This window comes from Gossypium hirsutum, chromosome D03, assembly GCF_007990345.1.
Source record: "Gossypium hirsutum isolate 1008001.06 chromosome D03, Gossypium_hirsutum_v2.1, whole genome shotgun sequence".
Taxonomy (NCBI): Eukaryota; Viridiplantae; Streptophyta; class Magnoliopsida; order Malvales; family Malvaceae; genus Gossypium; species Gossypium hirsutum.
In genome coordinates, this window is record NC_053439.1 from 46,675,406 (window position 1) to 46,696,028 (window position 20,623).

Genomic DNA, 20,623 nt, shown 5'->3' on the forward strand with positions numbered 1-20,623 from the left:
GTGGGTTTTAGGCGCATGGAGCGCTACTGCAAAAAGAAAATTTTGGTATCATCTTCTTCATGCAACTTTCCCAAAGCAGCAAGCTAAGGTTAACCATCCACTTGTTGCCATTTCGACACTTACATAATAACCCCTGTTCCTTTCTTTTATTAAACACCGCCAATCATTAAAAAATGCCTATTTGTCGATATTAATTTATTATTTCTTTCGTGGCCAAAGTTGGGTAAAAGTGGTCGCTTAATTTGATTTTGCCTAAAATAGCAAAATTAAAGAGAGAAATGAGGAAGATGGGGTGGGGCCCACAAACTTCCTTTTTAAGTTGCCTGACAAAGTACGGAGATTACACGTAGTGAGCTAAGATGACGACACGTGTGAGGCCCAAGTCCCGTCTGCTTCCGCACCCTCGGCCTTAGCTTTGGGCCAAGCTCTGAAGACGCCCGCTGACGGAGTTTCAGGTTGTTTTTATTTTTTTTGTGGATTTCAATAAATCCACGTGGCTTCTTTAATCGAGTATTATCACATTTATATTGTTATAATTTCTTTCAAACTAAATAATGATAGTTGAGTCTCAACTCTACTGGTATGAATATTATTATTAATGTAGAAATATGTGAGTTTGAATGCGGTAAAGCGCATGATCCCTATATTTATAGTTTAAGGCATAGTTTAAGAATATTTCTCAAAAGTTTCTTTAGGAAAAAAAACTCTCAGCAGAAACTAAAATTTTCAATTTGTGTAAAAGATACTTTTGGGCCAATTTTTTTATTTTAGAGAAGCATTTTCTCTTTTAAAAAAAGTAACTTGTTTAGATATAATAATTTATCAATATAATACAAAAACATATAAGGATCTATCAATTATGCTCATAGAGTTTTTAGGGGGGGGCCCGACCAACATCTGCGATGCCGCCCTTGCTTTTGCTTTATTCTCTGTCCAATATATATTGTATTGATTAAATTCTACATTACAATTGATCCAGCATATATTTTTACCTATAACTTTTAGTTCTTATACTTATAATTGTATTGTTTTTATATTAGTCAAAACTTGCATTGATAAGCTTAAGAAAAACTCTTCAAGTGAGGTGAAAGTTTAATTGCTAAGCCTAAATATTGACCAAAAGTAGAGTAAACATACTTAGTTTAAAGTTTAATTAATACTATAGGATAATCAAGGTAGTTAATTTTTTTTTCTTTATTCTTCTTTTTCTTCTGTTTTCCCTCCTTCTCCATCTCTTTAATATGGTTTTTATATGTTTTTCATTTGTTAAAATTAAAGGGGAAGAAGAAAAGGAAAATAAAGAAATAAAAAAATTTAAATTGTTCAAAAAAATAAAACTATAGGGACTAGTTTAACAAATGGAAAACATAGAAAAACTAAGTTAAAAAAGATGGAGAAGGGAGGAAAACAACGGAAGAAGAAAAAATGGAAAATAAAGAAAAAAAAAGAAAGTTAAAAGAACATAAAAGAAAAAAATTAATTTGCTCAAAACGAAGAAATATTGGGACCAATTGTATAAATTAACTAAAAATATTTTTTTGAAATGATGATTTTGTTAGAAAAACGGGTTTGGAAAACGCAGCGGAAAGTAAATTTCGGGAAAAACCAAAATTTTAAAATTTTTTCCCAAAATAAGATCTTGGTTATGATATCTAAAATAATAAACATTTAATTAAAATTGTACTTTTTTTATTCGTCTAGGATGAACACTTCGACCGAGTAGTTTTCTCCGCTATCCTCAAGCTCATGTCTGTCGAGTGTGGGCTCGCTTTAAATTAGAAAAATTTTCACAAAAAATACCAGTGGGGTTGCAATTTTCTAAACTTTTGGGTCAAGTTATAAATAACAAAAATATCTCTATAAATTTTCTGGAATAACCTCTTCAAAGAATTTCTCTCTACACCTTTCTCTTGAATTCAAGTGTGTGTAAACAATGACCCAATGCTCTTTTTATATAAGGAGAGTTTAGAGAGTTCAACTATTATTAATCTTAATCACATTAATATTAAATTAATATAAATATTAGATTAAATTTAATATTAACTCTTATTAAAAAAATAGAATGTTTATCTACAAGATAAACACTAAATTTAATTTAATATTAAGATAATCACTTTAATATTAAATTAATAAAATACTATTAAGATAAGTATTAAATTTAATTTAATATTAAACTATTAAAATAATATTATTTTTATAATAATTAATTTAAAATCAAATTCTCTGGTAGAGTCTCAATAGGAGTGTAACTCTTCCACTACTCAACCATCGATGACCAACCGCCGCCGGCCACCGGGACATCGCTGTCGTAGCCATGGGCACCGCCGTGTTCGGTGATGCAGGTGCGACACCTTTACGGCACCTCGAGCCGGTTTGGCTGCTATCGATTTAGTCCAGGTCAACGACGACCCGACCGGTCCGGTCTAGCCACCGATTGGACTATCGACCTGGTTTTAAATATTGGGTCTAGTTCAACCAATTTCTGGGTCTTGGTCTATTTTAGTCTCCCAGGCCCAATTTACGATCTCAAATCCAATTTTCAAGTTCAATTACCCATTGGGCCAATTGTTTGACTTGAAAATTAATTAAAAAAGTATCATATTAATTTTAATTGATTTGATTAATTTAATTTTACTTGATCAAAATTAATCTTTCCAAAAATCACTTAGACTTTCCTATTTAATTTTTTAAGAAATTTTTTTAATCAAATTCTTTAGTTGAACAATTCTCACAACCACCTAATTTAATTCCACATCAAATAAATCGACTCAATTAAATTATTCCCAAAGGCGTAGAATTTTCTTCTAATTCAAATGCAGTCCGATCGAGCTTTTGTCAAGCTAGCGGAAGGACCAATCAGACATATACAATTGGGCTCTAGTGATTGCAATTATGTCTAGAAGCATCGTTTCGATAATTCGCAATTACTTAATCATGGAGTCAGTTCACAAGAAGTACCATAATTGAAAACTCCTTATTGTATACTCTTTACGAAAGCAATTCATCCAACTGTTTTGTCCAATGACCTCGTAATGTGTGCATTACCCTCATATGATATCATTGATTCTTTTGAGTTAAATCCGTTCACTCAATAAAATCATATTTTCTCTTATTATCAACATTGTGTCTTCTTAATGATTAATATGATCACTATCAACAAATGATTGTGATAAATTACTCGTTCGAAAACAAGCAACCTGTAGCCACGTTCCATATTTATCAATCCACACAATGCCAATGAGAGAATATCATTAACTCTTTAATTGAGCTATGAATACCACAGTTGCTAGTAAAGTCATACCATACACAAGTCATATACCCAACATACCGGCTATGGGCTCGATCATCTTTAGAGCATAAACCTCCACTTATATCAAAGCACATGAGTTGCATACGCATGGTCAGTGGCTAACTCAAGATTTAGGTAAATCACACTATGAACGTCACAAGTGAATTAATTCACAAACGGATTCAGAATTAATTCATCTTGGGTCCAGTCAAATGTATCATTCTACCATTGAATACATCTATGTCTCTACTCATGAAGTCAACTGCTCTGATAGCCAAGACTAGCCATCTCCCCAATTGGAATTGTAGACAACATAATAATCCTTCTCAGTATTTGAATCAAATGTTCATTTTAATTCTTTTACGGGATTACGGACTCATTTAGATTATCTACTGAAGTAAGTTATTTTTCTCGCAATGTAAATGTTCTTTACAATGTCACTTATCTTCAATTTGAACTTTAGACAATCAATAGGATAATATTTGCTTGTCACAATTTCGCTATGCATGCAAAATATAAAAGATATAAATACAAAAGACATAATAGTGAAATGTGAAATTAACTTTATTTATTTATTCATCATTCAAATAAATAGAAAATAGTTACATGTTTACTACAATATGGACACATTTCTCAATAGATTTAACGTGCCACGTCAGCTTACCATTATACCATTAACGACAATTAACGTCTCAGTGACTAAAATATTACAACACGTTAACTTGACTAAAACGTAACATTTCAAACATAAATAACTAAAATGTAATATGAAGTAAACAAAAGTAACTATTTTAATAATTTACCTTTATATAGAATACTGACTAATAAACATTAAAAATAAAAATTCATCATTCAACCGTTTCAAAATATTCAAAGAAAAAAAAAGTAAAATTATTCACAATAAAACCATACTCATGCTAAATATATAAGATGAAATTTCCATAAAAAAACATACACTTGAAGCTTTGTTTCTTTTATTATTTATTAAATTTTAAATTTTAAATTTTAAAATTTAAATTTTAAATTTTCAAGTATAAAGTTAAGAAGTTTAACAATGAAAGTTAATGTTTTTATTATTTATTATTAGAAATGGTAAAAATTTAGTAATTCTATATATTTTTTAATATTATTCATGTACTAACCAGTGCATAATATTTCAGCTAGTACGATCAAAATTGGATTGAACGAGACGGTACAAGCGACACATGCCAAAATTTTCACTTGTGCGAAACAAAGAATTGGTTATTTTAGTCTTCTATTGGAATGGAATGCATTGACCAATAGGTCAAAACTGGTGCGGAACCTACTACATTGAAGATAATTTTCTTGTCCAATGTTAGTTAGAAGACTATGGCTTTATTCACAATTTGTCATTGAATTATACGCGTTTTCTCTTTGATACTTATTCTTTTTTTTCTACATTGGTACCTTAACTACCATTTTCATCTCATTTTACCCCAAAACTTACTTGAGTCCAATAAGAATATTATTCTTATTGGAAACTTTTTATTGTTGGGGTAAATTGGGACAAAATCGATAATTCAGGTGTCAAAGTGGAAAAAAATTAGATACCAAAGTGAAAAGACGAATATGGTTAAATAGTTTGTAGATATTCAATTTTGGCTACTAACATTTTATCTCTTCCTCGAGATAAATAATATTATATTTCAAGAAATTATGCTACCAAGCGTGGAGCAACTATATCGTCATTTCACTTAATATTTCTTTCGGAGCAACAACTCTTGTTTAGAATAATTTTTGTTTAGAACAATTGTTGTTCAAGAATAGTTATGTCCAGAACAGGGCTTTAGTTAGAACAACTTTCATCCAGTGTAGTTGTTACTTGAGAACAGCTTCTGTTGAGAACAACTCTTGTTTAGAATAATGACATTTCAAGAATAACCATGTTTAGAACAACCATTGTTTGGAACAGCTTGTATTTAGAACAATTGTGTTTTTCTGGAAGAGTCATTATTCAGAACAAGCTTTACCAAGAAAGAAATCATCGCATAACAACCCTTGTTTGGAACAACCTCTACATTGAAAACAACTATGTTAAGAATAATTCATGCTTGGAACAAGTCAAAATAATCATTATTCAGAAATAACTCTAATTCAAGAAACAACTATTATTTTGCGTTTCAAAAGATGTTCCATGAAAAATATTTCACATGGTACTGCTTCACCAAAGTAGAAGTGGAAGTAATACTCTTGGGATGTTCCGGAGAGCTTGGCTTGGTGGATCAGATATGGAAGTAGTTAAGAGTTTTCCTCTTAACCTTTTCTTATAACGTTGAGTGCTTCTCTTTTGTTCCAAAAACATATTGAACTCTTGTTCACTACTTATCATCAGCATCACTAACAAAATCCTTTTATAACAAAAAAAAAAGAACCATTAATGCCTTTGTAACTGAAAAATACCAGTTATTATTATCATGAATCGCTAGCTTTGTAACTCCTATTCTTGAAACGCTATAAATATGAGCTTTCCACAACTAGTGAAAGAACTTTTGACACTTCGAAATTTTTAACTCTCAAAGCTCTTTTTAAAATTCTCTTAACTTATTTCTTTGTTTAGCCTTATCGTTAGTCACATCTTCTTTTCTCCACCTTATCAACCACCACCTATCGTTGTCGTTGTGCTTAGTGTTATCGAATATAGTCCAATCTTCACATCCTATTTATTTGTTTGCAACGCTTCCTCTCTCCTCAGAGGAAGATAAATTTTACAATAAATTTTATGCATAAAGATGGGTGTAGATTATTACATGATTTTTAAGTTGAAAAAGGCTTGTAGGAAACTTTTTCGTTTTTATTTTTAGCTGTTAATTATTTGTTAGATTTCATAGAGAAATTTGGGTTCCTCTATTGAGAATGCTATTAGTATAATCATTAATGAAGTTTATAAAAAAAAAATCATAAATTTACTGAGTTTTGGGAGTTCCGAGTTTTTGGTTTATCAAAATCACAATTTTACATATAAGTTTATCAAGATTTAATTATATCTGTTTAAATATAATAATTATATTTAATTATATGCATTTGAGAATCAAATTGATAGAATTTGTAAATGTAGATGGTTAAATTTATTGAATTATTTAAAATTAAGATAAAATTGATAGAATGTATAAGTATTGAGGACTAAATGAATTATTATACTAGTTAGAAAAATGCCATATATTACTTTGGTTAACCATTTAACAAAGAGTGACCAAAATATAAACGATCTAAAATATAAATGACCAAAATAAAAATAATCTAAAATGTTTTTATTTAAAATTTAATAACTAAATTGAAAATTTTTATGGTTGGTAGCCAAAATAGAAACACGCTAATTGACTAAATCTATACTTTACCCTGAATCTCAAAATAAAACATCTATTTTTTGTTGTTTTGATTTGTATAGAGTAATAATTAAAGTTTTTATTAAATGGGTAACACGAATTCAATCTATATAATTTTAATCTCTACCTCTAATATTGTAAAAAAAAAAAACCTTTCCCTTTCTCGTCCACATAAAAAAATTATAAATTCATAGTAACAAATTTAACCTAACTAAAAAAAATAATAGAAACTCAAAGAATAAACAGAAGTGGAGGGCCAGATGATTAATGACCAGGAAAATACAGTATAAGGTAGGAAAGATCTACCTAGGAAAAAAAAATAAAGAACCAAAATAAAAATGAAAGACCTTCAAGCAAGGTGTTCCCAAAAACATGGTGACGCCTGTCATCAATCAAGCCCCCCCACCCCTTCCCCTTTCAATGCTATATATATCCCTCCATTCATCCCATTCTTCAAAGTAATTTACCCCTCTGTTCCCCATTTCTCTCTTTGAATCCTCCTTACAGTACTTGAATTGTCACCATGCAACTCCTTTTCTCCTCATTGCCACTACCACCCCACACTTTTCTACCAACTTTCACAGCTTTCTATGGTTGTCACCTTCCCTTTCTCATTACACCAATTGTTTTGTTTTATTTGATGGTGGTTTTGGTGGTGGTGATGCTGCTGCTGTTGTTGTCAGTTCATCAATGGCGGCACCCCAAGGACAAACCCCTGCCACCTGGTTCCATGGGTTGGCCTTATATTGGTGAAACTCTCAAGCTTTACAAAGAGAATCCCAATTCTTTCTTTGCCAACCGCCGAAAAAGGTGTACAAGTTGTACCTAAAAAGGTCAAAGCTAATGATGTAATATTACAAATTGTAACTAAATTTAGGTTGTTGCTTTTTTTTTTTTGATTGTTTAGGTATGGAGATATATTCAAAAGCCACATATTAGGATGCCCCTGTGTGATGATTTCAAGCCCTGATGCAGCTAAGATTGTCTTGGTCACAAAGGCTCATCTTTTCAAACCAACTTATCCACCAAGCAAGGAGAAGATGATAGGGCCTGAGGCCATATTCTTCCATCAAGGTCCTTACCATTCAAGGCTGAAGAAGCTGGTCCAGGCCTCTTTTTTACCCTCTGCAATTCGAGGTTCAGTTTCTGAGATTGAGCAGATTGTTCTTAAATTCCTACCAGCTTGGGACAACACCACTCTTAACACCTTGCAAGAAATGAAGAGAGTATGTGTCAGTTTTTGTTAACCATTTTTACCCTTTACTGCACACACATCAATAACCTTAAACAAGGTTTCTTTCATTTGTGTTTTGTTTTTAGTATGCTTTTGATGTGGCAATGATTTCTGCCTTTGGCCATAAACAAGACAAGGAAATCAACGGAATCAAGCAGCTCTATCAATGCCTGGAAAAGGGTTACAATTCCATGCCTTTAGATCTTCCAGGAACTCCTTTCAATAAAGCAATGAAGGTACATACATATACACATACATATATAGACACACTTAGACCCTTTTGTTTGAGTGAATAATGGGTTCATATTGTTTCACTTTTGAAAAGGCTAGGAAGCTGTTGAATGAGACCCTGAGAAGATTGATAAAAGAAAGAAGAGAAAATGAGAAACAAGGTGGTGGAGGAGGGTTGCTGGGTGTTCTATTGGGTGACAAAAACCAAAAGGTTGATCAACTCAGTGATTCCCAGATTGCAGATAATGTAATTGGTGTAATCTTTGCTGCTCATGATACCACTGCAAGTGTCCTAACATGGCTGTTAAAATACTTGCATGACAATGGAAATTTACTAGAAGCTGTCACTGTAAGTAAACTATTTTTGATGATCATCATCTTTGAATGAAAATCAATCAAATCTTTTTCAGTCTCATTTATAAATCATATGTTTGCAGAGAGAACAAGAAGGTGTTCGACGAGAAATAATCGAAGCAAATCGCAGGCTTATGTGGGATGATACAAGGCACATGCCATTGACTACCAGGGTACATTAAATCATACCAACTTTATTCTTCATATGTTGGTAATCACAGTGGCATATAAGCATATTAATTGAAGTGTGTTGCAGGTGATTCAAGAGACACTAAGAACAGCAAGTATTCTGTCATTCACCTTCAGGGAAGCAGTGGAAGATGTTGAGTTTGAAGGCTATTACATCCCCAAAGGTTGGAAGGTTCTTCCTCTCTTTAGAACCATTCATCATTGCGCGGATTTCTTCCCTAAACCCGAGAAATTTGACCCTTCGAGATTCGAGGTGAGGCTTTGTAATCGATTCGAATTATAGGACATGGAATAAGCTAAATCTTTTATTGTTTTAGATTAGATTCGACCCCATTTTACACATCTAAGCAGATTTACTTCATTTCTTTTTGTCATTGGGAATATGTGAATCATATATATGTTTTGTTTTGGTACCATTGGCATTATTTAATAGTATAAATGGAGTCCCCGACCAAGTGGTGGGTCAGGCACTATCCAGTTTTAGCAGAAATATAAGGTTATCAATGGTTCATCTCATGCTGCTGTCTTTTTCATTTGTTTACTGTGAATCTTCCCTCTAATCTAAACCATCAATCAAATCTTGCAAAGTATCACACCACGTGACTTGATTTTGTAGATAGTAACACTGCAGTTTTAGTCTCGTTGACGTGCCTCTGCGCCTACGGGTCTAAGGGATACATCAACAAATTCGATATTTGATCTTATCGTTTGCGTGGCGATGTTATTGCAGGTACCGCCGAAACCCAACACGTTTATGCCCTTTGGGAATGGAGTACACTCTTGTCCAGGCAGTGAACTGGCCAAGCTTGAGATTTTGGTGCTCCTCCACCATCTCACCACAAAATACAGGTAAACTTGTATTTTAGTTGCCCAATTGCAGAACATAATGATTATTTAGTTTTTGAAAACGTAAGAAGAACATAAAGCCACGTTGATTGGTACAAAACAAGATTATGTTTTTAAAGTGGTTTTGTCTGCTCATTGTTGACTAATTGGTGTATGAAAAACAAAAAGTGGTCCTCTTGGAGTATTGTTCCTTGGGCTGTGGAAGTGGTCCTAATTAGTACCAACACTATTAAACTTCAAATTTTCAGGTTTATCTTTAGAGATGGTAGATTTCTAAGCCAATATTTAATTTAGTTTCTTTTAGTCATATTAAAAAAAAAAACTTGAAATATGTCAGTATTTTGAGTGAAAGGCAAGTTTGAAGTTGAAGAAACGTAGACATAAATTTTGCAGTTTAAATATCGGTGTTGACCTGCCATTTTCATTGGGATTTTTGGGGTTGAATGTTTGGATGCAGGTGGCAAGTTGTGGGAGATGAGGATGGAATCCAGTATGGTCCCTTTCCAGTGCCCAAAAAGGGCTTACCTGTAAAGGTCACCCCAAGAAATATATAGGCATCATGAGCACAACAATACACCATTTCTGGATTTGGACTCAAATGAAGATTTAACTTTTTTTGGGGGGCTAAAAAGCCTATTGAGTTTTTCTTTATTCTCATTTTGGTTGTTAAATTTGTCGTTGGGAATCTTTTGTAATTGTTCAAAAGCTTTCTTGAGGAGTAGGGTTTTTTTTTTTTTGGTCCTTGGTTTGTTCAAGGTAAAGTAAATCTGTTGTATAAAAACAAAAAGTAAAAAAATAAAAGGAAATGTACTTGCTTCAATGTATTTGAAAGCAATTTCTTTTTATGAAAAGCATTAAATTAGATAATTAAATTTAAAATTAATTAATTTAGGTTAATAAACTCAAATTAACTAATTAAAATAAATTTGCAAAAAAATTCACACCCAATGAAATTCAAACATGGAATATCAAATTTCATTCGTTCTTAAGGATCAAATTCAAACATGTCAGGGTGGGTGTTCCACATGCTCCAATTCTGCCTTATCAGCTTGGAAGATATTTTCATCACAAACTGCATTGAACTAACTATGAACTTTAGCAAGTTACTTGCTTCATCTCCAACATCCCATGTTCCTCATATTGATTTCCTTTCAACAATGAATCATTAGTGAAAACATTACACCAAATTTTGTCCCAACCAAAAGGCACTTGGTTGATACCCTCACTCAGTACCATTGAGACTGATATTGTTATACCACGATATTATTACAACCAACTGTCAAGTCCTATTAATCTTTAACTCAGTACAATGGTACAATGTGAGATCGCCTTGCAAGCAGTTCTCGATTGAACTGAATTAAGTATCAAAGAGTGTTTTGGAACATAAGGTGTAGCGCTCATAGCTTATCTTCGTCTTGCAGGGACCCAATATAATCCAAATCTACCTCCAAACCCAATCCATTACCAAATATATGTTGTGTGTTTTGCTGATTAGTGTTCCATCCTTACAAGGTGTTTGATATGGTAGCCTTCTCTCAATAGCTGGTTTAAGCATTCATTTTGGTTTTCATCTCATATACAGGAAGAATGATTAAAGCAGCTTAAAGAGGGCCAGGATAGAGTCCACCGCAATCAACGCAAATAGCAACAAATACGAGGCAGACCGGACAACCCACTAGCTGAGCATAGCTTGAGGACATGTCCCTCCAATGTAATACCAATAGAGCAATTGCAGATTGGTACTCATTTCAAATCAAACCCCACAAATAATGGAACCAATTTTAATCCATCTGCGGATTTGGCTGCTATGCAAGCAGAGCATTAAACTCGAACAACATTTTGAACCACCATTAATGGTTAAGATATAAAGACAGAGGCAGAAGAATACCCTAAAAATTGCTTGTTCGGTCAAGCCCTTCCAATGTTCTAGCAGATCTTACTCATCATGTGGAGTTCAATATGCATGTACATACCATACAGAAAAATATGACATCTATGTATAAGAACGTATAAGAATCACATAAATATCTCAACAATCATGGATTTTGCTCTTTCACTTAAATCAGAATGGTACCGCAGAAACTGGATTTTCATATGTAAAATGTGGTGAACGCATGCAAGCTTTGACAGACATAAGAATCCAAAAGGGTCCTATTATTATTGACTTCAAGTGCATGAAAGGGCACAAAAGAAAGTGAGTTGTGGCTTCACCATTTGTGGAAGAAAGAAGCTCTGAGTACCTTTAAAGCAAAAATTATTGCAGCAATCTTGTGTTTGGCTGTGCATATGGAGAAATATATGCTGCATAACATGGATAAGCTAATGTATTTCACATCTTAATGAGTTGGCCCGCATGCTAGAATAAGGTGGCTTGTACAATCTCTTGAGTTTTTTTCCCTGTCTAGAAATCGAGTCCCATAGTGTTTGTCCAAAGGCCTCATCAATCATGGGAATGTTGCTCACCAGTCATTAATATAGAGGGGTCTAAGCAAGTAGGCTCACACTGCAATTATATGCTGGGTTCTGTTTAACAAGAGGCAAACACATCTCACATGAATGCAAAATGGCTTTGTTTGGTTAATAAGGATAGATTTTTTTTCACCCTTTTCTTTACCCTATATGAATCAATGTGTGTATTTCTATGGAAGATAAAGATGGGAGTTCTTTTGACTTCAAACATGATCTGAGAACAACATTCTTATAAGGAAATAAGTGTAAACCAACAGCCAGCTAGTCAACAATCATGGAAAGGAGGCATCAATGTCTATCGTCAAACATTAACGGATAAAATTTGTTTAGAATTCCATTATGGTTAGAATGAACCTTTTTCCCCATTGTAATAAACTGGAAAGTAAGAAAGGGATCTAAATTGATGATATGTGGGAATGAGTGTAAGCCTAGCACTTACATAGAGTGACATCCTAGATGTAGGGAACTAAAACTACACATTTCTAGAAACTGTAGTGCAACATTCAGGAAACTACATTTCTATACAGACATACAGCCATTTATCATAACTCATTATAAATAATTTTCTGGACCTTTACTGCCATAACTCATTAGCAGCGCCTTTACCTCACAAGAATGCCATCACTGTTATTTTGATCTTTTCTAGTGTTTCCAGTTGCCACTTGTCCATGCCTACATCTTTATTTTGGTTGTGTTCAATGCTCAAAATTGTGGTAGCTCAGGAAAGAAAGATCCTATCAGCCAATACTTCAGCACTTTACAAATTAAAGCACTTTTCAAACTTGTTAACTATATATTCCATGTTCTTGTAATTTTAAAGCTGCAAAAGTTAGTTCATCCAGTTCCATGAATAATGAACAAAAGTTTTAGATATCCTTCGATGATAATTCTCTAGTCTTAAATATGAACAACTCCATCAAATATGGGCATGGCTCCAATCTCTACATCAAAAGGATCTAGCCAAAACCCAAATCCTTGTTTATGGATACACCTATGTGGTGATGGCTTTCCTTCTTAGGCACCAAGCTAGACATCACTATATTTGTTTAAAACTTGGAAAAAGATATAAAATGAAAGTCATGAGGCCCAATGCGGTTTGTCTAGAATGAATACAAATCAGAGAGCTCGCAACCTTGGGAAAAGACACGAGCATTTGTCAGTAATGATGATAGTCCATATGTATATTTCAATAAACAAAGAGATCTTCAACCTATATGAAAATCAACGAGGCAGAGTAAAAATTTAAGTAGAAGCACTGCCTAGCACTTCCTCAATGCCAAAGCTCAAATGGTCTAAACAATTTCATTACATTGCATAATTAACAATTGCATACATGTTTGCAACTAGTACACAAAAGGTAAGAATTTGTACCTAACTTTACTTGCATACTCTGGATAACTCTCCCCGAATGTCTCTACCATTAAAACCTCCTCCAATTTCGCTTTTTGATCATAATATATTGAACAAACTACTACAACAAATATCAAGCTAAGAGGTACTCTAAGTGCAATACAATAAGTTGCAAACAAAAGCATCGTAGATGCATATATTGGATGCCAAATCCATCTATAAGGCCCAAATCGTACAACGACAGTTGGCACCACAACCTTCTCTGAATACTTTGCAAGATACACTGTTGAACTATATTGAATCAACAGGGTTGCCACAATCAATATCCAAACTCCAACATTGCTCCAACTGCCCGGGATACGATGCAACTCCAGTGCTTCAAATACAGCAAACCAATGGCCAACCATAACCTCAACACAGCATAAAAGGCGATACCATTTTGGTGGGTTAACACCCCATTTAGGATCATGTGGATGAGCATAATAATCTCCATAGAGTCGTTTTCTTACACTAACATTGAAGAAAGAGAAATAATGGTATACAAAGAAGAAGACAAAGGGCCAACCTTCGAGATAGCCACTGAAATAAACAGGGGGCACAAGAGTTAGCCAAGTGAACACTGAAAGTAACAACAAGAAGTTGCTCAGTAATGCCTACTTCACCAATCGAATGCTTGTGGAAACAATATAAACCATAAAAAGCTAAAATACATTAAAAAAAGGGTTGAAAACCAAATTCACAGTCCATTTAGTAGCTGCAATTGCAATGGAGAGTATACGAGCCCATTTGACAATATTTAAAGGCGTCAAATCACAAAGGGTTGTTTTAAGTGAATCAAAGGAAAAGTTTTTGAAGGGTTTAAGTAAAGGTGTTAGAATTAAGTGACCCAAATCCTTATTTAAATACAATACATTGGTAAAATAAAATAAAAGTAAAATTCATATAGAACTACACTTCTTTTATTTTATTTTAGAATAATATTTTTTTAAACCTTATTAAGCTCCATATATTTGATATTGATTAGAATAAGGTGTTTTAATCTTACTACACTCCTATTAGACTATGGTTTTACAAGCCTATAAATAGACATAATCTACTCTTCTTGTAAAAATTCGAATTCGACATAGTGAACTATCTTCTCCTCTGCCCGTGGTTTTTTTCCCCAAAAAGGTTTCCACGTAAAATCTGTGTTCTTTATTTTTCTCTCTTTTTCTTTGCGATAAATTGTCATTACCGACATTCTATTTTTAACAAATTGGTACCAGAGCTTTCGGGTTGTTCATTTCAATCACGATAATGACGTATTTGAAGTAAAAATTCTGCTATTGGATCGTAACACCAGTTTCACGTTGTGACAGATAAAGATGCAGGTAGTTCTTGCACAGATGAACTTAGAGGAAGCCTTGCTAGGGGTAGATAAGATGCATTCAACATTGACGGAGGAAGAGAATAAGCGAAAAGATCGAAAGACGTTAACAGAGTTACATCTATATTTGTCTAACGAAATTTTGCAAGATGTGATGAAGGAAAAGACCGTCGCTAGATTATGGAAGAGGTTGGAACAAATATGTATGTCGAAAACTCTAACTAGAAGCTGCATATGAAGCAGCGTCTTTATGCTCATCGTTTGGAGGAAGGTGCGTCTGTGCACGAACACTTAACAGTGTTTAAATAAATTCTCTCAAACTTGGAGGCCATGGAGGTTCAGTATGATAAGGAAGATCTAGGGTTGATTCTACTTTGTTTGTTGACCCCGTCTTATTCAACCTTTAGAGATACGATTTTATATAGCCGTGAGTCTTCCACAGTTGATGAGGTTTATGATTATTTGACCTCGTATGATAAGATGAAACATCTTGAGGTTAAAACTGACTCTCAGGGAGAGGGTCTCATTGCTCGTGGAAGACAAGATCAGAATGCTAATGATGATCGTGAAAGGACACAGGAACAGAATCCTTACAGTAAACCTAAAGGTAGATCAAAGTCTTCAAACAGAGGTAAAACTTATAACTTCTGCAAGAAGAAAGGGCACATTAAATCTGAGTGATGTAGGCTACAGAACAATATCAAAAAGGAGGCTGTGAATCAAAATGGAAAACAACTAGAAAATTATGATAAAACTGATGTTGTAGAAGACTACAGCGATGGTGAACTTCTAGTCGCTTCTGTCAATAATTTTAAAGTGAGCGAGGAGTGGATCCTTGATTCGGGCTACACCTTCCACATGAGTCCTAATCGGGATTGATTTACAGCTTACGAAACAGTGTCTGAAGGTGTTATTTTGATGGGAAATAATGCTTAATGTAGAATTACAGGTGTTGGAACAATTAAAGTTAAGATGTTTGATGGAGTTATCAGAACACTTAGTGACGTACGACATGTTCCAAAATTGAAGAGAAATTTAATTTCGTTGAGTACTATTGATTCAAAAGGGTACAAATACACAGCTGAAAGTGGGGTTTTGAAAATTTTCAAATGTTCTCTCGTTGTGATGAAAGGGCAGAGAAAGACTGTAAAGTTATATATTTTGCAGGGTTCTACTATTATTGGTGATGCAGTTGTCGCATCCTCTTCTTTGTTAGATGATGATATTACTAAACTTTGGCATATGTGCTTAGGGTATATGAGTGAGAATGGCATGGTAGAATTGAGCAAAAGAGGACTTCTTAATGAGTAAGGAATTTACAAACTGAAGTTAGGTGACCACTGCGTTTTTGGGAAGCAAAAGAGAGTTCGATTCACCAGAGGAATCCATAACATGAAGGGAACGTTGGAGTATATTCATTTTGATCTGTAGGGTCCATCCAGAGTGCCTTCGAAAGGTGGAGCTAATTATATGCTAACTTTTATTGATGATTTTTCTAGAAAAGTTTGGGTGTTCTTCCTGAAGCAGAAAAGTAATGTGTTTTCCACATTTAAGTCTTAGAAAACTATGATTGAAAAATAGAAGAGAAAACAAATAAAATACCTCCGTACAGACAATGGCTTAGAGTTCTGTTCTGATGAGTTTAATAAACTGTGCAAGTTAGAAGGGATCGTGAGACATTTGACAGTTCGTCATACTCCACAACAAAACGGCGTTGCAAAACGAATTAACATAACGATCATAGAGAATATTCGATGTATGTTGTCAAATGCCAACTTACCAAATTCATTTTGGGCCGAAGTAGCCTCTATTGCATGTTTTTTTATCAATCAATTTCCATCCGTTGCCATTGAGAAAAAGACTCCACAAGAGGTATGGTTTGGTAATCTTGCTGACTATTCTGATTTAAAGATATTTGGGTGTCCTGCGTATGCTCATGTTGATAATAGAAAATTAGAACCGAAATCTATTAAAAATGTGTTTTTCTTGGTTATAAAGCTGGTATAAAAGGGTATAAATTATGGTGTCCTGAAAATAGAAAAATTGTGATTAGCAGAGATGTTTTTTATGAAACTGTTATGCTACCTAACTTATCTCTTAAAGACTCTTCCAATAAAGAAAATCAAAAGTAGGTAGAGCATCAGATTAATCCGGAATCTACAAGAGTCGACTCCTCAAGCCAATACAAAAATTCAAAATAGAGTTACTTTTTCACCACAATACTCTATCGCCAAAAACAGATCTAGAAGAGAAATTAAACCTCCAAAGAAGTATGTCGAGGCTGATCTAGTTGCTTATGCTTTAAATATGGCTGAAGATATAGATGCAAACCAAGAGCTATCTAATTATTCTGATGCAGTTAGCTGTGAAGACTCTAAAAAGTGGATATTTGCTATGCAAGAGGAGATGGAATCACTCCACAAAAACAAAACATGGGTTTTTGTGAAACTTCCTCAAGGTAAAAAGGTTGTTCGTTGTAAATGGGTGTTTAAAAAGAAAGAAAGGACTCTAGGAGTTGAAGAACTCAGATATAAAGCAAGGCTTGTTGCAATGGGTTATAGTTAAATTCCAGGAGTGGACTTCATAGATGTGTTCTCCCCAGTTGCGAAGCATAGTTCGATTCGAGCTTTGCTTGATATTGTGGCCATGCATAATTTGGAGCTTGAGCAGTTAGATGTAAAAACTGTATTTTTACATGGAGAACTTGAGGAGAATGTTTACATGCAACAACTAGAGGGTTTTACAGTCTCAGAAAAAAAGGACTATATTTGCTTGCTGAAAAAGTCCCTTTACGGTTTGAAACAGTCACCAAGGCAGTAGTACAAGAGGTTTGATTCATTTATGACTTCTCATGATTTTAAAAGAAGTAGCTTTGACAGTTGTGTTTACTTTAAGAAAAACAGTTATGGTTCTTTTGTGTATCTACTCCTTTATGTTGATGACATGTTGATAGTAGCAAAAGATAAATGAGAGATAAGAAAGGTCAAAGCCCAACTAAGTGAAGAATTCGAGATGAAAGATTTGGGACCAGCAAAGAAGATACTTGGTATGGAGATTCTTAAAGATAGAAAAGCAAGTAAATTGTATATAAGTCAGAAGGGGTACATTGAGAAAGTTCTTTGCAGATTCAATATGCAGAATGTTAAGCCTGTTAGTACTCCGTTAGCAACCCATTTCAGGCTTTCATCGGCTTTGTCTCCATAATCAAATGATGGGACTAAGTACATGTCACATGTTCCATACTCTAGTGCAGTGGGATCTCTCATATATGCTATGGTTAATTTGTTCACGTCCAGATTTATCATATGTAATCAGTGCAGTTAGCAGATACATGGTGAATCCCGATAAAAAACATTGGAAAGTAGTTCAGTGGATTTTAAGATACTTACGATGTACTATTGATGTTTGCTTACAGTTTGGAAAAACTAGAGATGGAGTCATTGGGTATGTTGATGTTGATTTTATTGGAGACCTTGATAGAAGAAGATCTCTCACAGGTTATGTATTTACAATTAGAGGTTGTGCTATCAGTTGGAAAGCCACTTTGCAAACTACAGTTGCTTTGTCTACCACTGAAGCTGAGTACATAGCGATTACTGAGGCTTGTAAAGAAGCCATTTGGTTGAAGGAACTCTTCATTAAACTCAATGAAGACCTTCAAATCAATACAGTATTTTGTGACAGTTAGAGTGTCACCTTTCTTACAAAAGATCAAATGTTTCATGAGAGAATAAAACACGTTGATGTTCGATATCATTTTGTTCATAATATTATTGCTCATAGTGATAATGTTGTAAGAAAAATTGGTACTCATGAAAATCCTACATAAATGATGACTAAGTCACTTCCTATAACCAAGTTTGAGCATTGCTTAGTCTTGGTTGGTTTTCATTGTTGAAGTTAAACCCTTAAGGGATTTTATGGAAGAGGTGGAGAACTTGTTCGTCGAGAGTTCGCGATGAAGAACTTGTTCATTGAGAATTCGTGTCAATGTGGAGATTGCTAGAATTAAGTGACCCGAATCCTTATTTAAATAAAATACATTGGTAAAATAAAATAAAAGTAAAATCCATATAGAACTACACTTCTTTTATTTTATTTTAGAATAAGGTTTTTAAAACCTTATTAAGCTCCATATATTTGATATTGATTAGAATAAAGTGTTTCAATCTTACTACACTCTTATTAGAATATGGTTTTACAAGACTATAAATAGACATAGTCTACTCCTCTTGTAAAAATTCGAATTCGACATAGTGAATTATCTTCTCCTCTGCCCGTGGCTTTTTTCCCGAAAAGGTTTCCACATAAAATCTGTGTGTTCTTTATTTTTCTCTCTCTTTTTCTTTGCGATAAATTTTCATTATCGACGTTTTATTTTTAACAAAAGGGTTATGAGAATCTGAGCTAGTAGTGGTGGAAAACAAGCATTTGAGAGGATACAAAAAGTGGGTTATTGTTTGCTCAAGTGGCGATGGTGAAAGACGAAAACCTGAAGGGTTTTTAACGTGTTTAAGGCTCTGCTGAGAATTAAAGCCCTTGCTTCAAAAATGTTAGTTGAAATGCCTGCAAGAATCTATTTGGTTGCCTTCCAATTCAAAGGCAAAAGGGACTGTATTAAAGTGAAGCAGCACCGATGCAGTTTCCTTGGATGGTTTTCAACAAGATTAAAAGGATATGGAGAAGCCAATTTTCTTTCAAGCTTCTACATAGCAGCCATTGACAAGTCACAGATTAAAAGCAACGATGGATCCTCGGCTCAATTTCATATCTCTTCACAATGGCCCAATTTACTTTCGAGGAAAAATCAAAGGCCTAATCTTTTATCAAATTGATTTAAACAATTGATAAATTATCATAACATTTACTAATATTTGAGTATTTAAAAGGTATAATAGCTTGAGTTTAATCCCAAGTGAATTACAACTTAAAATTATGATTTTTATCTCAAATTCTGTAAACTATGACAGATTTTAAACAAGGGTTTGAAGAGAAAGATAGGAAGAAGAGCAGGGAAACTCCAGAGGGTGGAAAGGACAATGAAAGATGACTTCATCAATAAGGTTAATGCTTTTTTTATACTGTTAGCTGAAGATGAGTGAATGTTAGAAAGCTGTTAACCAATGGGAAAAACAATCAATACATATTGATGTAGATTTGTGAACACTAACTACCATAAAAAGATAGCACATCAATATCTTTTTAACAATTCCTCAACTAAATACAAATCATCTTAAACTACCATTTTGTTCTTTTTTTTAATACTATGAAACAATTGCATATGATCAGATAGAGAAGATAATAGCAAAAATTAGCTTTCTCATGTGAAATTGTTCCCCTGCCTGGAAAAAAACAAAAAATTAGATGTTTTTGGGTTTATTTTTTTAGTCTCATATAAATTAGTCCTATTTTAATTTGTTAGAATTGTATTTTATTAAAGTAACCACATTAAGTTGAATAATTACTTTTGCTAATTTATTGTACATAAATCGTTGAATTGTTAATTTACACTAATTTATTACATAAAAATTTTGGAATTACTTTGTGTAATTAGATTAACTTTTTCAATTTTTGTAAAATAAAAACAACAACCATTAATCCAAAACATCAAATGTTTAAAAAACATCAGAAGAGATTTCGAAAGGTGAGTTTACTCATTCCACCAAAAAAATGAAATTAATTATACTAATAAATCATGATGTTACCAATCTTTTAGCATTAAAATAAATAATATGGATATCAAAGACTGCCCTCATAATTTTATTTATTTATGGCACAAAGTAGAGAATGTGTCAAAAAGTCTTTTCTTATTTTTTTTATTTTCTTTTATTGACCATAATGAGTAAACTTTAAATAATTTGGTCATTTCATATACCTTGCATCTTTTTCCAAAATAAAATTTAGAAAAAAAATAGTGAATCTGGTGATAAGGTCAGAAACTAACCTTTAGA

General features: G+C 33.4%; 1 protein-coding gene and 1 pseudogene across 1 annotated transcript; one reads left to right on the forward strand and one right to left on the reverse strand.

Annotated features, from left to right (window-relative positions):
* Positions 1-6,995: 6,995 nt before the first annotated feature.
* LOC107950138 (abscisic acid 8'-hydroxylase 2) lies at positions 6,996-10,300 on the forward strand. Its single transcript, XM_016884921.2, has 8 exons — positions 6,996-7,443; positions 7,541-7,859; positions 7,954-8,103; positions 8,193-8,447; positions 8,536-8,625; positions 8,709-8,894; positions 9,372-9,490; positions 9,945-10,300. The coding sequence occupies exons 1-8, from the start codon at positions 7,157-7,159 to the stop codon at positions 10,039-10,041; spliced, it is 1,503 nt and encodes a 500-aa protein (XP_016740410.2). The 5' UTR covers positions 6,996-7,156; the 3' UTR covers positions 10,042-10,300.
* A 2,999-nt stretch (positions 10,301-13,299) lies between these two features.
* Positions 13,300-20,554, reverse strand: LOC107949933 (uncharacterized; annotated as a pseudogene).
* Between the last annotated feature and the right edge of the window lie 69 nt (positions 20,555-20,623).